Here is a 17,204-nt window from a genome sequence, read left to right on the forward strand (position 1 = left end):
CTCTCACGATAATTAATTTTGTTAGATACATTTTCCCGGAAATGATTGCGATAAACAAACATGTGTTTGACTTTCATTACTGAATGAAACTTTGTGCCCTTTATAGTCTGTGTCCAATATTGTGTATTTGTATATATTGTATATTGTATATCCCGCTGCTGACACGATAGCGGTCATTTCGTGCGCATATGTGTAATTGTCACTCCAGCCAGGTACCCAAAGTTGGCAACCCTGCTGCTATACATCACATTAAGAACGATGTACAACTGAAACTCTGACAACAATATATTGTTAAAATTATTTATTAAAGTTTGCAATGTTTTGATTGAGATATATATATGAAGACGATCTATCAAGTAATCACGACGAAGGGCCAATTACAGCAAACAAGATGTAAAAGTATGATATTATTTACATAATTTTGTGAAGACACTATACAGATGGATGGAGAACATAGCACAATAATACGGTAACAAAGTGAACTAAGTCTTTGTTTGGACTTACCGAGTCTGGCTCTGGACTCCTCCAGTTTCTGGATCTGGTTCTCGATGAGCAGCATCGCTACCGCAAATGCCAACACAGCCAGCAGCTGGAGCTTAGACGGCATCATGGTCTTTGAAAACCCCATCAAACCACCAGAAGAACCATACCGCGGAAACGAGTAAACAATGAGTCTCAGATCCACTGCTAACGGCCAATAAAGCCCAGTAGTTACTTTATTATGCTACAAAGCAACGTGCCTAATCCAAGCTAATGAATTTAGCTGTTATCTCGATAAATTGATACTCGACAGCCGTCCCACGGGAATAATTAGCCAAACAAACTAACTAACATTAGCTAGCTTCCCCGCTAACGTTAACTCTCAATATAAAGCCACGTAAACAACATGCTAACGTGTGGTTTAAAAAACAACACGGTAGTTTCTGCCCATGTTCTACTTCGGGTTTGTCTAAGTTTCTTTTAACTTCGCGGACAGTATGCTGACTTCATGAGGCTCCATTTAACTGCGGCTCCAGCGGAGTGAAGTAGTGCAGCCGTGTAGGGGGGTGGAGACGGGGCTTGTTGCAGCAGGTAGGTGGACTGCTAGAGGCTAGCTCTTCTTCTTCGTGTTAACTGGAGCTCACAAACCAATGTTGGATGTGTCAGCTACTGGACCAGAGTGTGTACTACGGCAATACATGTTTAAAACAAAAACAACAAACACAATTTGAAACATAGGTGTGTTAACCATGACACTGTACACCTTCTATCCTCACATAGATTACATTGTTAGCTGTGTGTGTACTTGCTTTTTATTTCTGGCTTAGGCCTACTGCAGTATTTTTAGCTCCAGTTATCCCCTGCTCACATCTCCATCTCTATATGTATTTAAATCTGCTTTTTGATTTATAGCCATTGGACTGTTATCCTAAAACTTTTACAGACATTCATTTTTTTCCCATGTTGCAAAAAACCGATTTTAAGCAAGCATTCATGTCGACATTATTTGACCGGGCATAAGTTCAGGTCTTCAAATGTAATACATTGTAATTTAAGGGTTGCAATTTGTATTGATTGTACTGGCATTTATGTTGATGTATGCAGATTTGTCTGTGTCATAGAGACTAAGGGTGATGCATGTCATTACCTACACAGCAACTACAGTATAGGTAGAAATTAGTTAAATCTGTCATGAAACATCTTACTTTAAAATATTGTATTTGTGTTCATGGCCCCAGTTAAATATATACTTATTGTAAAGAGCAACTTGCAGGTTTTTTTTTTTTTACTAGATTTATGCTTAACCTTGCCTGAAAATTACAATTAAAAAAGTTAATGCAGGATTTGATATGTTTTACGAGACATAAGGGCAGGAATTCAGAGGGGAAAGGAGCCGTTTTGAGCTCTGCTACTAAAAACTGCTTTTTTTAAACGTCATACGTGAAACGCGTCATATTACGTCACATGGGGGAGCAACTTTCTCGGACTCCTTGGGTGTTTCTCAATCTCGAGTACGCTTGCTTGGTAGCACATGTCTTCCGAGTGTCTTGCTTCAGAAGCAAGGCAAGAATACTTCCTGGCATTGGGAAAACAAAGAGTGGAACAGGCTAGCAAGTGTGCAGGTGTGTGTCATATGAGAGGCCCCGCCTTACATTTTCCCTCACAGATTTGGGGAAATTGGTCCGTGCGCAAAGCATTGTGGGGATTTTAAGACCGCGGAGTCTACACATGTGCAGCCTCGAAATGCATTAGGGCAGGGATATCTAGATACTTTCCAAGGTTTGACATAATGAATTGTGCTACTTTTAAAGCAAGCAACGATGTTTTCAAATCTGTAATCAAAAAGCTCCTCAAAAACACTATTGAAGCAGTTCCTGCCATTGCTACGTTTGTTCAAACAGTAACAACGGATTATTTTTCTTAGCGGATGCATGTCAATTTAAATCAATACATACAACTATTTTTTAAATCAATAAAATAATTTTCTAAATCCATAAAAGCATTTCAATTAATATTGGGAGTCATGTCGTTACTTTGTTGAGAATGGCCATGTAATAAGCGGGATAATGTGCGGGATAATGTGCACATTGCATAATGTGCCTTCATGCCGATCTAGATCCCTCTGCTTCGCATCAGGCTCCTGATCAGCCTGTCGGTGTTCTTTTCCCCATAATGACGCGTCGCTGCACATTATCCCTTACATATGATTATATATAGTCATTATTCATTTGTTTTAAAGCAGGAGGCGCAAAAGCTTGCCGTGTGGAGGGAGAAAAAGAGCCACAGCAGAGAATAAACAGAAGGGCAACCATGCAAGGGAAGTCTTCTTTGCTGTTTTTGTGGCAGACTACAGCGCCACTTACAGGCCTGGCATATGTACTACAGCGTCTGCAGCGCTTTCTAGCAGCAATGGCCGGCCGTGGCCCAACTTCTCATTCCCCTGATAGGTGGAGAATTGACCAATAGCCGTAGCGCCACTTTACTGACGTCAGTAAAGTGTTCAAATCTGGATCAGTTTGTATCAGATCCGTTGCAGCCCCTTTTTTTGAGATTTTGGTATGAAGGAAAATAGAGAGGGTTGTGTTTTCGTACACTTGGTGAGTTCCCTGGAACACCGGGGACACATATTATAAAAGACGTACAAAAGTGCATTTTGCATGATAGGTCCTCTTTAAATTAACACTAATACAAAATTAAAACCTATAATTGCACACTAAAACCATTATTTCCAAAAAATAACTATTTCACATAAACCTCTGGTTTTTACTGGGGGCCATAGTTTATGGGCGATGTACGCAATATAGGCGTATGTTATGTTAGTATAAGATAATAAGATGTACTTTGTTGATCCAAAATCGGGAAATTGTGCTCTTATGACATTTAAAAAAAAAATGTATTTTAATTTCTAACTTTTTTTTCCCCCCCCAATTTTTGGCGCCCCCGATGGGTTGATGCACCCTTAGCATTCGCCTATACTGCCAATGCCAAGGGCCGACCCTGGGTTTGAGTTTGTGCAGGTTGCACAAACTCCAGCCTGTCAGGTGTTAGGATTTCTTAAGCCTCGAGACTAGGATAAACTGAAAAGAGTACAATGAAGCTTATAAAAGTTAACAGCATTTAATTAAACAAATAATGCCATGATATACAATGAAATTTGCGAGTTGGTGGCTCCCCCCCTCACAGCTGTTGGTCCGGTTCGCGTTGGGACAGCGGAGAGTGAAGAAGAGACTAGCGCCGTTTCTCAATCGCGAGGATGCTGGCTTGGTAGTCACTTCCTTCAGAAACGAAGCCAGTATACTTCCAAGCTACGGCTTCGGAAACGAAGAAGAATGTAACAGACTAACAAGTGTGCCACTCTCTCTAACGGTTTCAACATAAACTGTACCGAAAATAAATACCTCACGATGTCTATCTAATTATGAACTTGCTTTACATTCACGGAACACATTTTTGGTGATAACAAACAAATGTAACAAAGTAACATATTTACCAACACATGTTATACGCCACTACATACTTACATTTAAATGTGTGCTGCGTCGGTTCAGCCATTCTCCGCAAGGGTTTTTGAAATTGGTCCGTGCGCAAAGCATTGTGGGGATTTTAAGGACTTTTCTCAATCGTGAGGATTTTGGCTCCAAGCTAATATTTCAAGGATGCTACGTCATCGAGTGCCACCGAAGGACTGTTCCAATCTCCAGCATACTTGGAATTACACCAAGGCCGCGTCCTTGGTTTGGGGGAAATTTCGAGGCCGCACATGGGTAGACTTCGCGTCCCTAAAATCCCCACAATACTTTGCGCACGGACCAATTTCAAAAACCCTTGCGGAGAATGGCTGAACCGACGCAGCACACATTTAAATGTAAGTATGTAGTGGCGTAGAACATGTGTTGGTAAATGTGTTACTTTGTTACATTTGTTTGTTATCACGAAAAATGTGACTACCAAGCCAGCATCCATCCAGATTGAGAAACGGCCGAAGTCTACCCATGTGCAGCCTCGAAATTACCGGGAGGGACTCGGAGTTGAGCGCTCCTCCTTCGCGTCGAAAGGAGCCAGTTGAGGTGGTTCGGGCACCTAGTTAGGATGCCACCTGGGCGCCTCCCTAGGGAGGTGTTCCAGGCACGTCCAGCTGGGAAGAGACCAAGGGGTAGACCTAGGACCAGGTGGAGGGATTATATCTCTTCGCTGGCCTGGGAGCGCCTTGGGATCCCCCAGTCAGAGCTGGTTGATGTCGCCAGGGAAAAGAAAGTTTGGGGCTCTCTGCTGGAACTGCTACCCCCGCGACCCGACCACGGATAAGCGGGAGAAGATGGATGGATGGATATAAAGTATGAAAACGGTAAGCAGTGCAAGTATAGTATAAAATATATAGATATTAATTTCATGATGATAAACATTGTGGAACAATGATGAAAAATGTGAATGGAAGTGGCGACGTAAAACTGACACAAAACAACAACAAACTTTTGCCGAGCCAATTGGAGAGTTTCATCAGCAGCACGGGGTAAAAGCCACCAATGGGCACTCAGCTCGAGATACCAGCGAGTCGTTTCCCATCAAGCATTTCGCTTCCGCAGCCCGTGGAGAGGAACTGCGTCGCCTCACCGCGCCTCGCTCTCAAGGCTGCGGGTGTCTTTGTCCCGCGAGATTTCAACGTCTCAAGTCAGACAAAATGACTAACCATCATGCAACGCACTAGCAAGACGTTGATCGCAACTGCGCAGATCTGTGCAGGTCTCGCTTGTCTCAAACAAGCCTAATAAGAACTGGATACAGCGTGAGAGGCGGGGCCTCATTCATTCCTATGAGAGCGGCTCATTGGCGCATGATGACAAAAAGGCCCAACTTTTGAGAGAGTGAAATGTCACAGATTACCCAGCATGCCTGAGAAGTATCCGTATGTGCGCTCATAGAGCATGCACAACTTTAACCACGCCCCCCAAAAGGCTCGTTCACATCAAGCACGTCAATTTACGTACACGTAACAGCACCGTGCGTTCTGGATTGTTATGATGGATTTGATATTAACGAATAACGAGGCGGCCGCGGCAGTTAGCGGCTAGCCGCGGCTATATATATACCAGCTATGGTATGATAGCTAGCCGCTATCATACCATATGATATTGGGCGATATCATATGGTATAGCTAATTAATCTGGGTCAAAACGTGTTGTGCCCACATGCAAAGGTTGTAAACTCTGGCTTATCCCATGGTATTATAGTAATAGCAAACAGCAACGTTCAACTCCTTTAATGGTATATTGCAAGTGCAATAAGAAGCTACAGGGACGTTAATCTACGTCGGTAATATTAACTTTATTTAATACAAGATTTACATCATACAGCCCATGTAGTATAATATTTTACAAATGATGAATTACAGCAAACATGTGCAATATATCCATTATTACAGCTCCGTGGCAGTAAGGCGATATGGGTCCGTTCTTATTGTGCATCCATGGGTAAAGGTAAAACTCATGTAGTACTGAACACGTCACATCACATGAACGTGCCACACGATTTTATTATTTATAAAAATTAAAAAATATTTTTTTTAATTGTTTTTGTTATAAATAAACTGTGAACTTTTATGCTACGATGTATGTGATGTCAGATAGTAACTAAAACAAAGAAATCACAGGCTACGTCAAATAAATTCATGCGTCTGTTGTGATTTGTAATTCGTCCACATTTAGACCAATCACAGCGTCACACTCAGCCGCCTATTCTGGATTCGTTTATTGTGCATTCTGTAGACTCCCATTTATGTTTGAATTACACAATGGACATCAGAAATTGGCTCAAAAGGTCTAAGGATTTATTAAAACGAAATAGCGATGAAAGAACTGCAGCCGATGCAGCTGCTGGCGACCCTGCACCATGCCGTTGCAGCAGCACGCCTTGCCTCGGCAAACCCTGGGGCTGAGTTAGCGAGCCCAAGCCTTGACTCATCAAGGCGGCCGCCACCAACGCTGTCCTCCGAGGCACAGCTCCTTGTGCCCCTATCATCACCACCTGTGTTGCCACACCCTGTACCACACCCGCCAGCATCCTCCTCCTGCTCCGTGCCGGTGCCTCCACTATAGACGCTACCTTGCAGCACATCAACAGGTACTATTGGGCCAGCAACCGCTCAAAGACCAACAGCCCCAGATGATCTTGGGGTTAATAAACCCAACCAGGTGAAACTGGATCGTTATCCAGGGAGATTGTTTTCAGGAAAGAAGCGCACTTTTGCCGCTGCATGGTACAACAACAGACCATGGCTTGAATATTCGTTAAAAGCAGACGCAGCCTTTTGTTTCCCCTGTAGACAGTTTAAAGTCAATACGTCTTCATCTGATAGGGCTTTTACTGTCAAAGGTTTTTGCGACTGGAAACACGCATTACAGACTGATAAAGGACTGCTAAGACATGCCGCATCAAAATAACACATTTCATGTCTGTGAGAGTTTGCGGAGAGAGAGACAGATACGCGAGGAAACAAATAAGGAAATTAGTACTTTGGTGCAGATCAGCTGGCACGGAACCGTTATTACGTTTATTTCTATGTTGCCCTTTATTTGTGTATGTATTTGCGATAAGTGTGCGTCTTTGCGCAATGCTGTTGGCCTTGCTGTTTGATATATATATTGTGCCACAGGCCCGCAGCACGTGACGGTGTTGTGTGCCCTCCCATGAAAATCATATGCCCTCCCTTTAGATTTGTTCTGGCGCCGGGTCTGCGCCTCGCCAGTCACGTATGCGCAGTAGTTTATCTGATATTTAACAACAAATACACAGCCAGCGAGTCGCTTGATTTGAGCTTCCAACGCTCATACTGCATTCTGGCTTTATCTGTTGTTTTGAACATTGCAGACTGAAGCTCAGCGCTAACTTTTATACGTCCTGACTTGGCTCCAAAAACCATTACCTCTGTTTTATCTTTGTTTAAGGCGAGACACCCCAGGTGAATAGGGTAATTTTTTTAACTTAAAGGTATCAGCTAGAAATTTCTCCAGTTAATTACTTACAATAAGGCAATTGTCTTTTGTATTACACATTTTCTGAAATAGCATGTTTAAATATGCAAATTATCCATTATCTCATTAAATATGCACATATTTTAACACATTTCAGGAATCGAAATCTGAACTTTGGATATAGCCAGATTCAAAATTCTTGTTTCATTTTGTAGTCATATTAGTATCTAAGGCTTTTACAGAAGGGATATTGGATATCTCTTTTTATCACTCCATAAATCAGAAAATACTGTCAACAGCCCTAAAATATCAATTTTCGCCATGTTTTTAGGTATACAATGTTGTATAATTCAGGCTATGAATTATATATGAACAAACCCTTCTGTAAAAGCCTTCATAATATTGATAGGAATATAACTGGAAGGTTTGGTGTATGTACGTGCTACTGAAGTTGAAATTTCGAACTCAGAGTAGGAGAAAAAACTAATTTTGAGAAAACGACCTTTAAAGATTGCAGTGAGGCGCTAGCTAAACCCTCCTGTTCTTTGGATGACAGCTTGCGCATCGACGCACTCCGTGAAGGTATTTCATGTTCAGGGTCATTTTTTTTTTTATAACCTTGCTTCGTGCAAGTGACAATTGTTGTCGTCTTCTCTGTGAACGTTTTTTTCGCCGTTCTTTTGGCATTTTGAGATTTCAATTTCTAGCTGAAAGCTAACCAGGAAGTGTTTTAGCACACGACGTGACGCATCTGAACGAATCACGTTGTCAGAAATTGACACCAGCCAATGAGATTTCGTTTCTTGGTTTAAGACCCCTTCGTACTTTCACGATTGGTTGCTGATACAAAGGAAATGACCATATTTGGATCCGATGAGATTGTGCAGGAGAGACACAGCTTTCCAGCGATACCTCTGTTGACATGGTGCACACAGCGGTCGCGGTACTTTATGTTACGTTAGAATGCTAACTTTTGGTGAATTTAGGAGAAATCTACAGATGCAAATAGACAAACTATAGTAAAAATAAACACTTAAATGTGTATTTTGTACGTTTTCCTTCCAAAAGCCTGAAAGAAAACATGTTATGGAATCAAAATAGCACAAAATCTCAAAGTTGACCAGTACTTGAAAAACGATGTTTTTGCCTGCCGTGTCTCGCCTTAATTGGAGAAAGTTCTGACACATCCAGTCATTGATTTGTTCAATGCACTTACTCAGTGTTTGAATTGGAGCATAGTCTCCTGGTGAAATTGCTACGTAAATGTGTGTGTCATCTGCATAGCTATGGTAACTTATTTTGTTGTTTTTCATTATCTGAGCCAGTGGTAGCATGTAGATGTTAAAGAGAAGAGGCCCCAAGATGGAGCCTTGAGGAACCCCACATGTCATATTTGTCAACTCAGATGTGTATTTACCTATAGAAACAAAGTTGTTTCTGTCCTTTAAGTAGGATTCAAACCAATTTAGAACTGTTTCCGAAAGTCCCACCCAGTTTTCCAGTCGGTCTAGTAATATGCTGTGGTCAACAGTGTCAAACGCAGCACTGAGATCTAATAATATTAACACTGAAGTTCTGCCACTGTCTGTGTTTAAGTGGATGTCATTAAAGACCTTTACAAGAGCAGTCTCAGTGCTGTGGTTTGGACGAAAGCCTGACTGGAACACATCGAAACAGTTATTTAAATGCAAGAAATTACTCAACTGTGATTTTACCTAGAAATGGGAGGTTTGATATGGGCCTGTAATTGTTCATTACTGAAGCATCTAGATTATTCTTTTTTAAGAGTGGTTTAATGACTGCAGTTTTCAGGGCCTGTGGAAAAATAGTGTGAGGAGATTTTTTTACTATATGAAGTAGATCTGAGGCCATGCAAGGCAAAACATCTTTGAAAAATCCTGTTGGAATAATATCAAGGCAGCAGGAGGAGGATTTCAGAAGTTGTATAATGTCCTCTAGGTTTTTATCATTAATCTGATGGAATTGTGTCATGGTGTTTGAATTGATGTTAGGTGGACACAGAGACAACACATTTGCTGTTCCTGATGCAGAGGCACTGACTGCTTGTCTGATTTTCTGAATTGTGTCAGTGAAAAAGGAGGCAAAATCATTGCACGCCCTTGTAAGAGAATATTTTCATCTGATCTGTTTATAGAGTCTTTTATGGTTCCTTAGAGTCTGTGATACTGCAAACATCTGCTTGTAGTCAGTCAGAGACTTCTCTGTAGGTTGAGGTCACAGGTCAAACGCGTCTCCTATGTCCGAGGGTTGACCTGGCAGGATCTCTTTGAGACAAGCAGATCATTGTCTTTTATCGGCTAATTGATTATACGCGGGCTTTCTGGAAGCCCGCCTCTCCTCGTGTTGGTTAGATGTTTTGTGTCTTTTGGGTTCAGAGATCGCTGGTGGAGCACTGGGCATGTGTGAAACTTAGATGATCTCCCCGGCCGTATGTAATTAATGTACTGTGATCAATAAACTCTTCAGTGCTTTTGGCTAACAACGGTTCCAGACTCCTTCATTCTACCTCAACATTAGTTTACCTTCACATTTTGGCGTCACGAACAGGATGCCGAGATTTCTTCAGAAGGCTGGTAAGTGCTTTTTTTCAAATCTATTTGAACAACTGCCTTACCAGACTCTGTGATTGACGGTATCAAAATTATCTGTGAAACTGCGCGAGTGCAATTTGTTTTGGTCTCTCCACTGTACATTTGAAGGCTTAATTATAACCTGAGGAATCGGTGTCAAAAGGAGATTTCTATCTTGGCCGGTTCTTCCTGTGAATGCTGCTGGGGCAAGTGCCAACAAAAGCAAGCACAGCTCATGTATAAACAATAAGAATATTTGGGGCTAATAAATAACCTCGGAACATCGACTTTTAACGATTTCCGCTGTGTGTGGTTTCTAGAATTAAATTACTGGACAATCACACACTGCAAATATTCGGAGAGACCTTAAGGAAAGCATCAGCAAGGTGGAACCTCTGTTTTTAAAAAAAAAAGCAATGTGAGGATTTGTAATTGAAACAAATTGCCGAATTCTGGAGATTTCAACGGGTTTAAATCAGACCAATCCGTTTTCGGGTGTCTGCTCAGGCTGCACGAGGGAGGGCGAATTCCCCTTCCCCCCTGTGGTGAGCGGCACAAGAGTAATGTTTAAGAACACAGACTTGTATTTTCTGTTAATCACACCATAAGCTCAAGAACTAAATTGAGCTATTAAATGGGAAGGGTCGTGGCAGAATATTACGTTCACACTGTGTTTAATAAACTAACGGATTATTGAATTGGCTGTTGTTTAAAAAAAACAAACAAAAAAAAAAAAAGCACTGAATTAATTAAAACAATCGCTGCTCTCGGTCGGTTGAGCAGTTTTACCACTACATTTGCATAGTGGTTTTGATTGAGAATAAGGTCGTTTATTGCTCATCAACAGATTGAATATGGCTGAGAAGAGCCCATATTAAACAGATATTTCAGTGCTCCCGTTGACGTTTTCCGTAATTCTCGGACTAAATTAAACTGGATGATTTTTTGGCCAGGGCACTGATTTTGTTGCGAGTACATGTTTGTTTGTCTAATTGCAGTGTTTGTTTTTATTGTACTAACCGTTAAACATGGGTAATACTGCCTCCACAAACGATTCAGTTGGTAAGAGGAAAACCATTTCACGCACAAAGACACTTAAAAAAAACCCGATTGCAGAAAACCACTACACGCATTTGTTTTCTCCAAACATGCCGTCTGGAATTGTCGGAAGAACTTTGGATTGGTCTAAAGTTATGCCGTTTACATCGTTACTTTGCGAACACTCACAACAGATTAATCAGAAAGGATTGATTCGATTTGATTGGCCTCTGACAGGTAGTTTTGATATGGCCGTGTTGTGGCAAGCATTTAAACTGGTGGAAGATAATTCAAATTGTTCATGGGATCAAGGATACATGACAGAATGTGTGAAAGCCTGGATGACTTTGGCAGAAAAGCGGGGTTATGAAGAAAGGAAAAATGCAAAATCTGTTGGCAGCGAGCGAGGCTCCATTGAGCTCAAGGCGCTTATTGATAAAGTTTCTCAATGTGCAAAAAGTTTTCATTTGCTTAGCCTAGAGGCTGTTTTTGATGTGAGATCAGAAAACATGTCCAGATTCAGGGAAAGACACGGTGAGAATGTTCCAGACATTGCAAAATCCATAATTTATGATTGGATTAAAAGACAAGGTAAAACTCCAACCCCATCTCAGCTCATTTGTATTTTGACAGACGCAGGGCTGTTGGACGGAGAGCAGGCTGTATCTCTCTGTACGAAAATAATTCCCGCGACAGAACTCTCAAATCCCGTTGCGAGAAACTCCGATGATGATCTGTTAATAACAGCTGCAGCTATCATGAATGAAAATAAGTTGAGATATCAGATAGAACAACATGGAGAATTAGAATCGGCACACGCCGAGCAGAGGGCAGCAGCGGGGGAGGGGAATGTTTCACATGGCAGTCCGCGATTGACCCCCACTCATCGCACTCAGCCACTCCTTTTACGAGATTACCCAGTTTCGCCGTACGGCAGCAGTTTTCCAAGTAATGTCCAGCGTAAAATGTACACGACAAAGCAAACATCTCAGGATAATAATTCTGAAGAAAGTGTGACCGCCCCGAAAATTCTGATAGGAGATGTTCCAGTTTGCAAACCCTGGACACCCGCTGAGGTCATTGATGTCACTAACCACGCTCCCAGTCCCACTAAAAGTCCAGATGAGTATCTGTCATGGTTGACTAATATTGGTTCAGTTTATAACTGTTTGGTTCATGATGTTAAACAGCTGATAATCTTAACATACAAGGCAGATTGGCCCACGTGCAGAGACGAGTTTAAATTTCCTGAGTACAGCCGCAGGGGACTGGCCCACGACACAGACGCGAGACATGTGGATACAAAACGTCGCCGCATTGGCTATCAAATCATGCGCTAAAACTCACACAGATTTCTCACAAGTGACGGCATGTGTACAAGACCCAGCGGAAAATGTCCCAGAATTTATCCAGCGTTTCATGACAGTGTGGGATAATAATGCGGGAATTAAAAGAGACGGTAATGATTTGTTTGCCATACAGACCTTGTTACATAATTTAATCCCAGAAACGGCTCAGGCCTACATGATGTCGACTCCCGAATGGCAAATTAAATCTTGGAAAGCGACTATCGCCACAATGCGTGCGTTGCATAGGAGCCAAATATTTCTTACTCCCAGAATTTCACAACTGCTTCAACAATTGCCTCAAAACACCCAGGCTTATCAAACGCAGGGACAAAACCACACACAGCAGTATCAAAATCAGGGGAGATCACAGGATTATCATAATAAGAGCAGACAGAACAAAAATCCCAAAAAGTTGATGCCATGTCATGTTTGCGGAGAAACCGATCACTGGGCAGGACAATGTGGTAAGCGGTGGGGGGTCCAGCAGCACACACAGTCCCCCCTCACCCAGCCCCCCTTCTCCCAGCCCGCACTTCCCCCCAACCTTCCCCAGCAGTCCGGACATCTGGCATTAATGCAGTCTCCACGTTATGACGGACAGAACCAGGGGCAGAACGCTCAACAAAGTGGATTTAATAAAAGATAGTGGTGCCAAGAAGATATAGGGTCAGAATCACAGCATTTCCAAATTCAAGCAGCAACAATTCGCCTTTCCAATAACCCGCGTGAAGATCCAATTATGCCCGTTGATTTTAGTGGTACGGCTGTAGATATTTTGATTGACAGCGGAGCCACCTTGTCTGCCGTGCGTACTAAGGAGAAAGTGTGTGAAGCAACCAATACATTTGTCACAACCATCGGTGTTGCTGGAATTTCTATGTCCGAACCCATTTCAGAGAACACTAATGTTTCAATTAATGGATCAAACGTGGAACACTCTTTCATTATTTCAGATGGAAGTCCTATTAATTTAATGGGCAGGGACTTACTATGTAAATTACAGGCAACAATACATTGCACTTCAGACGGATTGTTTTTGACAATTCCTGACAGTAAGGTCTATCAGGCTGTCCAATTCATTCAATCATCGCGAGACAACCTTTATTGTTGGTCATTTCCAGATTTCAACATGATTTCTGTTTTCTCCACAACAGGGATTCAGAAGATTGCTAGCATTTCTCCGGTTTGTGCGTCTTTAATGTCTCTTATGCGACCTGTGTTGAATTGTCATTGCACAGCAGCCTTTAATCCGTCAGATGACTACGCGCAATCAGTAAGAGGTTTTTGCAACAAATCAGATCGGTTGACAAGTGAACAATATTTGTTCATTTCCCGACAAGGATGTGTTTTACCCATCAGACTCACAACACCCCAGCAGGTTCTCCATGTTGAAGAAAGCCTCCCCTACGTCACAGTGGCTGTTACGCCAGGCAGTAACCCAAAAGAGGTGGGGGCCATGGCAGCCCGCTGCCAGGCCCAGCTAGAAGCCTCACTTTTTTCACACACACACACACACACGCCTAACGTAATTAACTTTGGAGGGGACCATTTCCTGCTGCGTCTCGCGGAGCCAATTGCTCTTCCACAATGCACTTTCCTTCATTTACAACCAAACCCCCCCACAGAGTATGGCCCCCCCCTCAGATTTTTCAGAAGTACCGGCTGCATTATGGGCAAAACACAAGAACCATGTTGGTTTTGTTGCCTCAGCGCCTCCACATCGAGTAACACTTAAAGCCAATGCCAGATTGCCAGCTATCAGACAGTACAATTTGCCCCATAGAGCCATTTTGGGGATTGAAGGAGTCATCCAATCTTTGCTTGATCAGGGCGTGTTAATTTACACAACTAGTCCCTGTAATACTCCAATTCTACCCATACCTAAACACAATCGCCCTGATGAGTGGCGCTTTGTCCAAGATTTGCAAGCTATTAATGCTATTGTCATTCCGACAGCTCCAATTGTGCCGGACACCAATTCGATTTTAGCTTCTCTGCCCCCGGACTCTAAGTACTACACAGTGATTGATTTATGTTCAGCATTTTTCTCTGTTCCTCTGCATCCAGACAGCCAGTATCTGTTTGCATTTACTTTTAAAGGTAAACAAATCACATACACGCGCCTCCCACAGGGGTTTGTTGAGTCGCCTACTGTGTACGCAGCAGCTGTGAGGAGAGATCTGGACACTTTGGTCCTGACAGGAGGTAGTACCTTGCTTCAGTACGCAGATGACCTGTTGTTAGCTTCTCCCAATAAAGACGCCTGTCGCATCGACTCCATTCTGCTCATGAAAAGACTTTCTGAATGCGGACACAGAGCATCCCTGGCCAAGTTGCAATACTGCCAGACTGAGGTCACGTATTTGGGTCACATTCTGAGGGATGGACACCGTCTCCTCTCGCCAGCAAGGATTTGTCTGTTGAACAAAGTACCACCACCTCGCACAAAGAAGGACATGCTTTCCTTCTTGGGCATGGCAAATTATTGCAGACACTGGATTTTTGAGTATGCTGCGATGGATTCTGTCCTGCGTGCTGCCACTCTGCAGGCTGCCCCTAACATTGTTCAGTGGTCTGAGGACATGCACACTGCCTTTCAGGACTTAAAGCAGGCCCTCACATCTGCTCCTGCCCTGGGGCTCCCTGACTACCATCAGCCGTTTCACCTGCACGTCCATGAGAAAGGGGGCTTCGCAACGGGCATCTTGGTGCAGAAGCATGGCTCTAATTTCCGGCCTGTTGCATACTACTCATCTCGACTCTCCCCTGTGGTGCTTGGTATGCCTTCATGCCTGCGGGCTGTGGCCGCAGTGGCGATAGTGGTAAAACAATCCTCTCCCATTGTACTGGCCAGTGACTGTGTAGTACATGTCCCACATGCAGTTTTGCATATTCTGAACACCTCTGCTACTCAGCATATGACGGCAGCAAGGCGATCTGGTTATGAAGCTGTAATTCTTTCAAGTCCACACATCACTCTTAAACGTTCCCCCCCCCTAAACCCAGCTACACTGGTGCCAATTCCAGATTTTGAAATAACACATGACTGCGTCACAACGATTGACATGTCTTCCTCCCCCAGAGCTGATATGTTGCAAACCCCTATCCCTAATTCAGATATGATTCTGTACACAGACGGGTCTGCGAGCAGGCCGTCTGACACAGTACACTTAGCAGGCTACGCTGTTGTGAATGACTGGGAAGTCTTAGAAAGCCGGGCCTTGCCAAATGGCACGTCAGCTCAGGCTGCAGAGTTGTATGCTCTGCTTAGGGCGTGTATTTTGGCTGAAGGTAGAGTTGCAACCATTTTCACAGACTCCAGGTATGCATTTGGTGTGTGCCATGATTTTGGTGTCTTGTGGAAAATGCGCGGTTTCTTAACATCGGCCGGTAAGCCTATTCAACATCATGCGTTAGTAGCTGAGCTATTAGACGCTATCCTGCTCCCTGCACAGCTAGCAGTAGTTAAATGTGCTGCTCACACAAATTCTAATGATCCTATTTCGCGTGGAAATGCGTTAGCCGACACCGCGGCTAAACAAGCAGCAGTTTCCTCCTCTTCTATGGTGCTCCAATGCCCCTCGACACAACCCGCAGAAACCATTTGTTTGCCTTCCTTTAATGATGTCGCGGACATGCAAGCCCGCGCTGATGTTAGGGAGAAAGATTTATGGCTAAGACGAGGTTGTACACTTGACGCTGAGTCCAGCTTGTGGCTCCACCCAGACGGCCGGATGGTCTGTCCCCGTTCATTCCTCCATGTTTTGGCACATGTTGCACATGGCAAATCACATGTAGGAAAAGGAGGGATGAATGGGATTATAAAGTCACAATGGTTTGCTCCACGCATTACACTAGCTACACAGACCCTTGTAGATAGATGCATGATATGCCAGCAGACAAGAAGAAGAAAAGGTCCAGTTCAGCATGAACATTTACCGCCCCCCTCGGGGCCCTTTGTAAATATGCAAATTGACTTTTCGCACATGCCACCATGCCAAGGATTCAAATATCTTTTGGTAATAGTGTGCCAGTTCTCCAAATGGGTAGAGGCCTACCCTACCAGAAAAGAAGACGCCAGAACAGTTGTAAAGTGTCTTCTCAAAGATGTTGTCCCTAGATGTGGTGTTCCAGCAGGGATTAACAGTGACAGAGGTCCAGCATTCATTTCTAAGATAACCCAGAGTCTAGCTACAGTGTTAGGGTTCAAATGGCAATTGCATGTTCCCTATCATCCACAGAGCTCAGGCCAGGTTGAGAGAATGAACTTGACTATAAAGGAAAAACTCACTAAAACAATGTTGACCACAGGACTAAAATGGGTAGACGCGCTGCCGCTAGTTCTGTGCTCAATCAGAAACTCACCAAATGCAACGACAGGGCTTAGCCCACACGAAGTATTGATGGGAAGGCCAATGTTCACAGGATCTAGTCCTCCAGTAATGCCCCACAGACTCACTCTTTTGTGGACAGAGGATTACATGACTAACTATGTCAAATATCTAACTGACATGTTGAGAAAGTTTCACAGGCAGGTGGCTGACAGGCTCCCCCAGCCTGGTGAGGAGCCCACCCACCCTTTTCAGATTGGTGATAATGTACTAATCAAATCGCTTGAAAAAGATTCTTTGTCTCCCAGGTGGAAAGGTCCTTTCCAGGTATTAATAGTGACCAGAACAGCCCTGAGAGTACAAGGTAGAGCGGAGTGGATTCACGCTTCAAGATGTCGTCTCTCTCCTCTACCGGATGCTGGCGTGTGAAGGCAGTCACCATCATCG

General features: G+C 43.3%; 1 protein-coding gene across 1 annotated transcript in view; it reads right to left on the reverse strand.

Moving 5' to 3' along the window:
- Positions 1 to 628, reverse strand: part of hs2st1b (heparan sulfate 2-O-sulfotransferase 1b) — a 72,393-nt gene extending 71,765 nt beyond the window's left edge. The window contains exon 1 of the mRNA XM_034235704.1: positions 505 to 628. Within this exon, the coding sequence (XP_034091595.1) occupies positions 505 to 628 (124 nt within the window). The remainder of the gene's footprint in view (positions 1 to 504) is intronic.
- Between the last annotated feature and the right edge of the window lie 16,576 nt (positions 629 to 17,204).

Source organism: Gymnodraco acuticeps, unplaced genomic scaffold (genome assembly GCF_902827175.1).
Source record: "Gymnodraco acuticeps unplaced genomic scaffold, fGymAcu1.1, whole genome shotgun sequence".
Taxonomy (NCBI): domain Eukaryota; kingdom Metazoa; phylum Chordata; class Actinopteri; order Perciformes; family Bathydraconidae; genus Gymnodraco; species Gymnodraco acuticeps.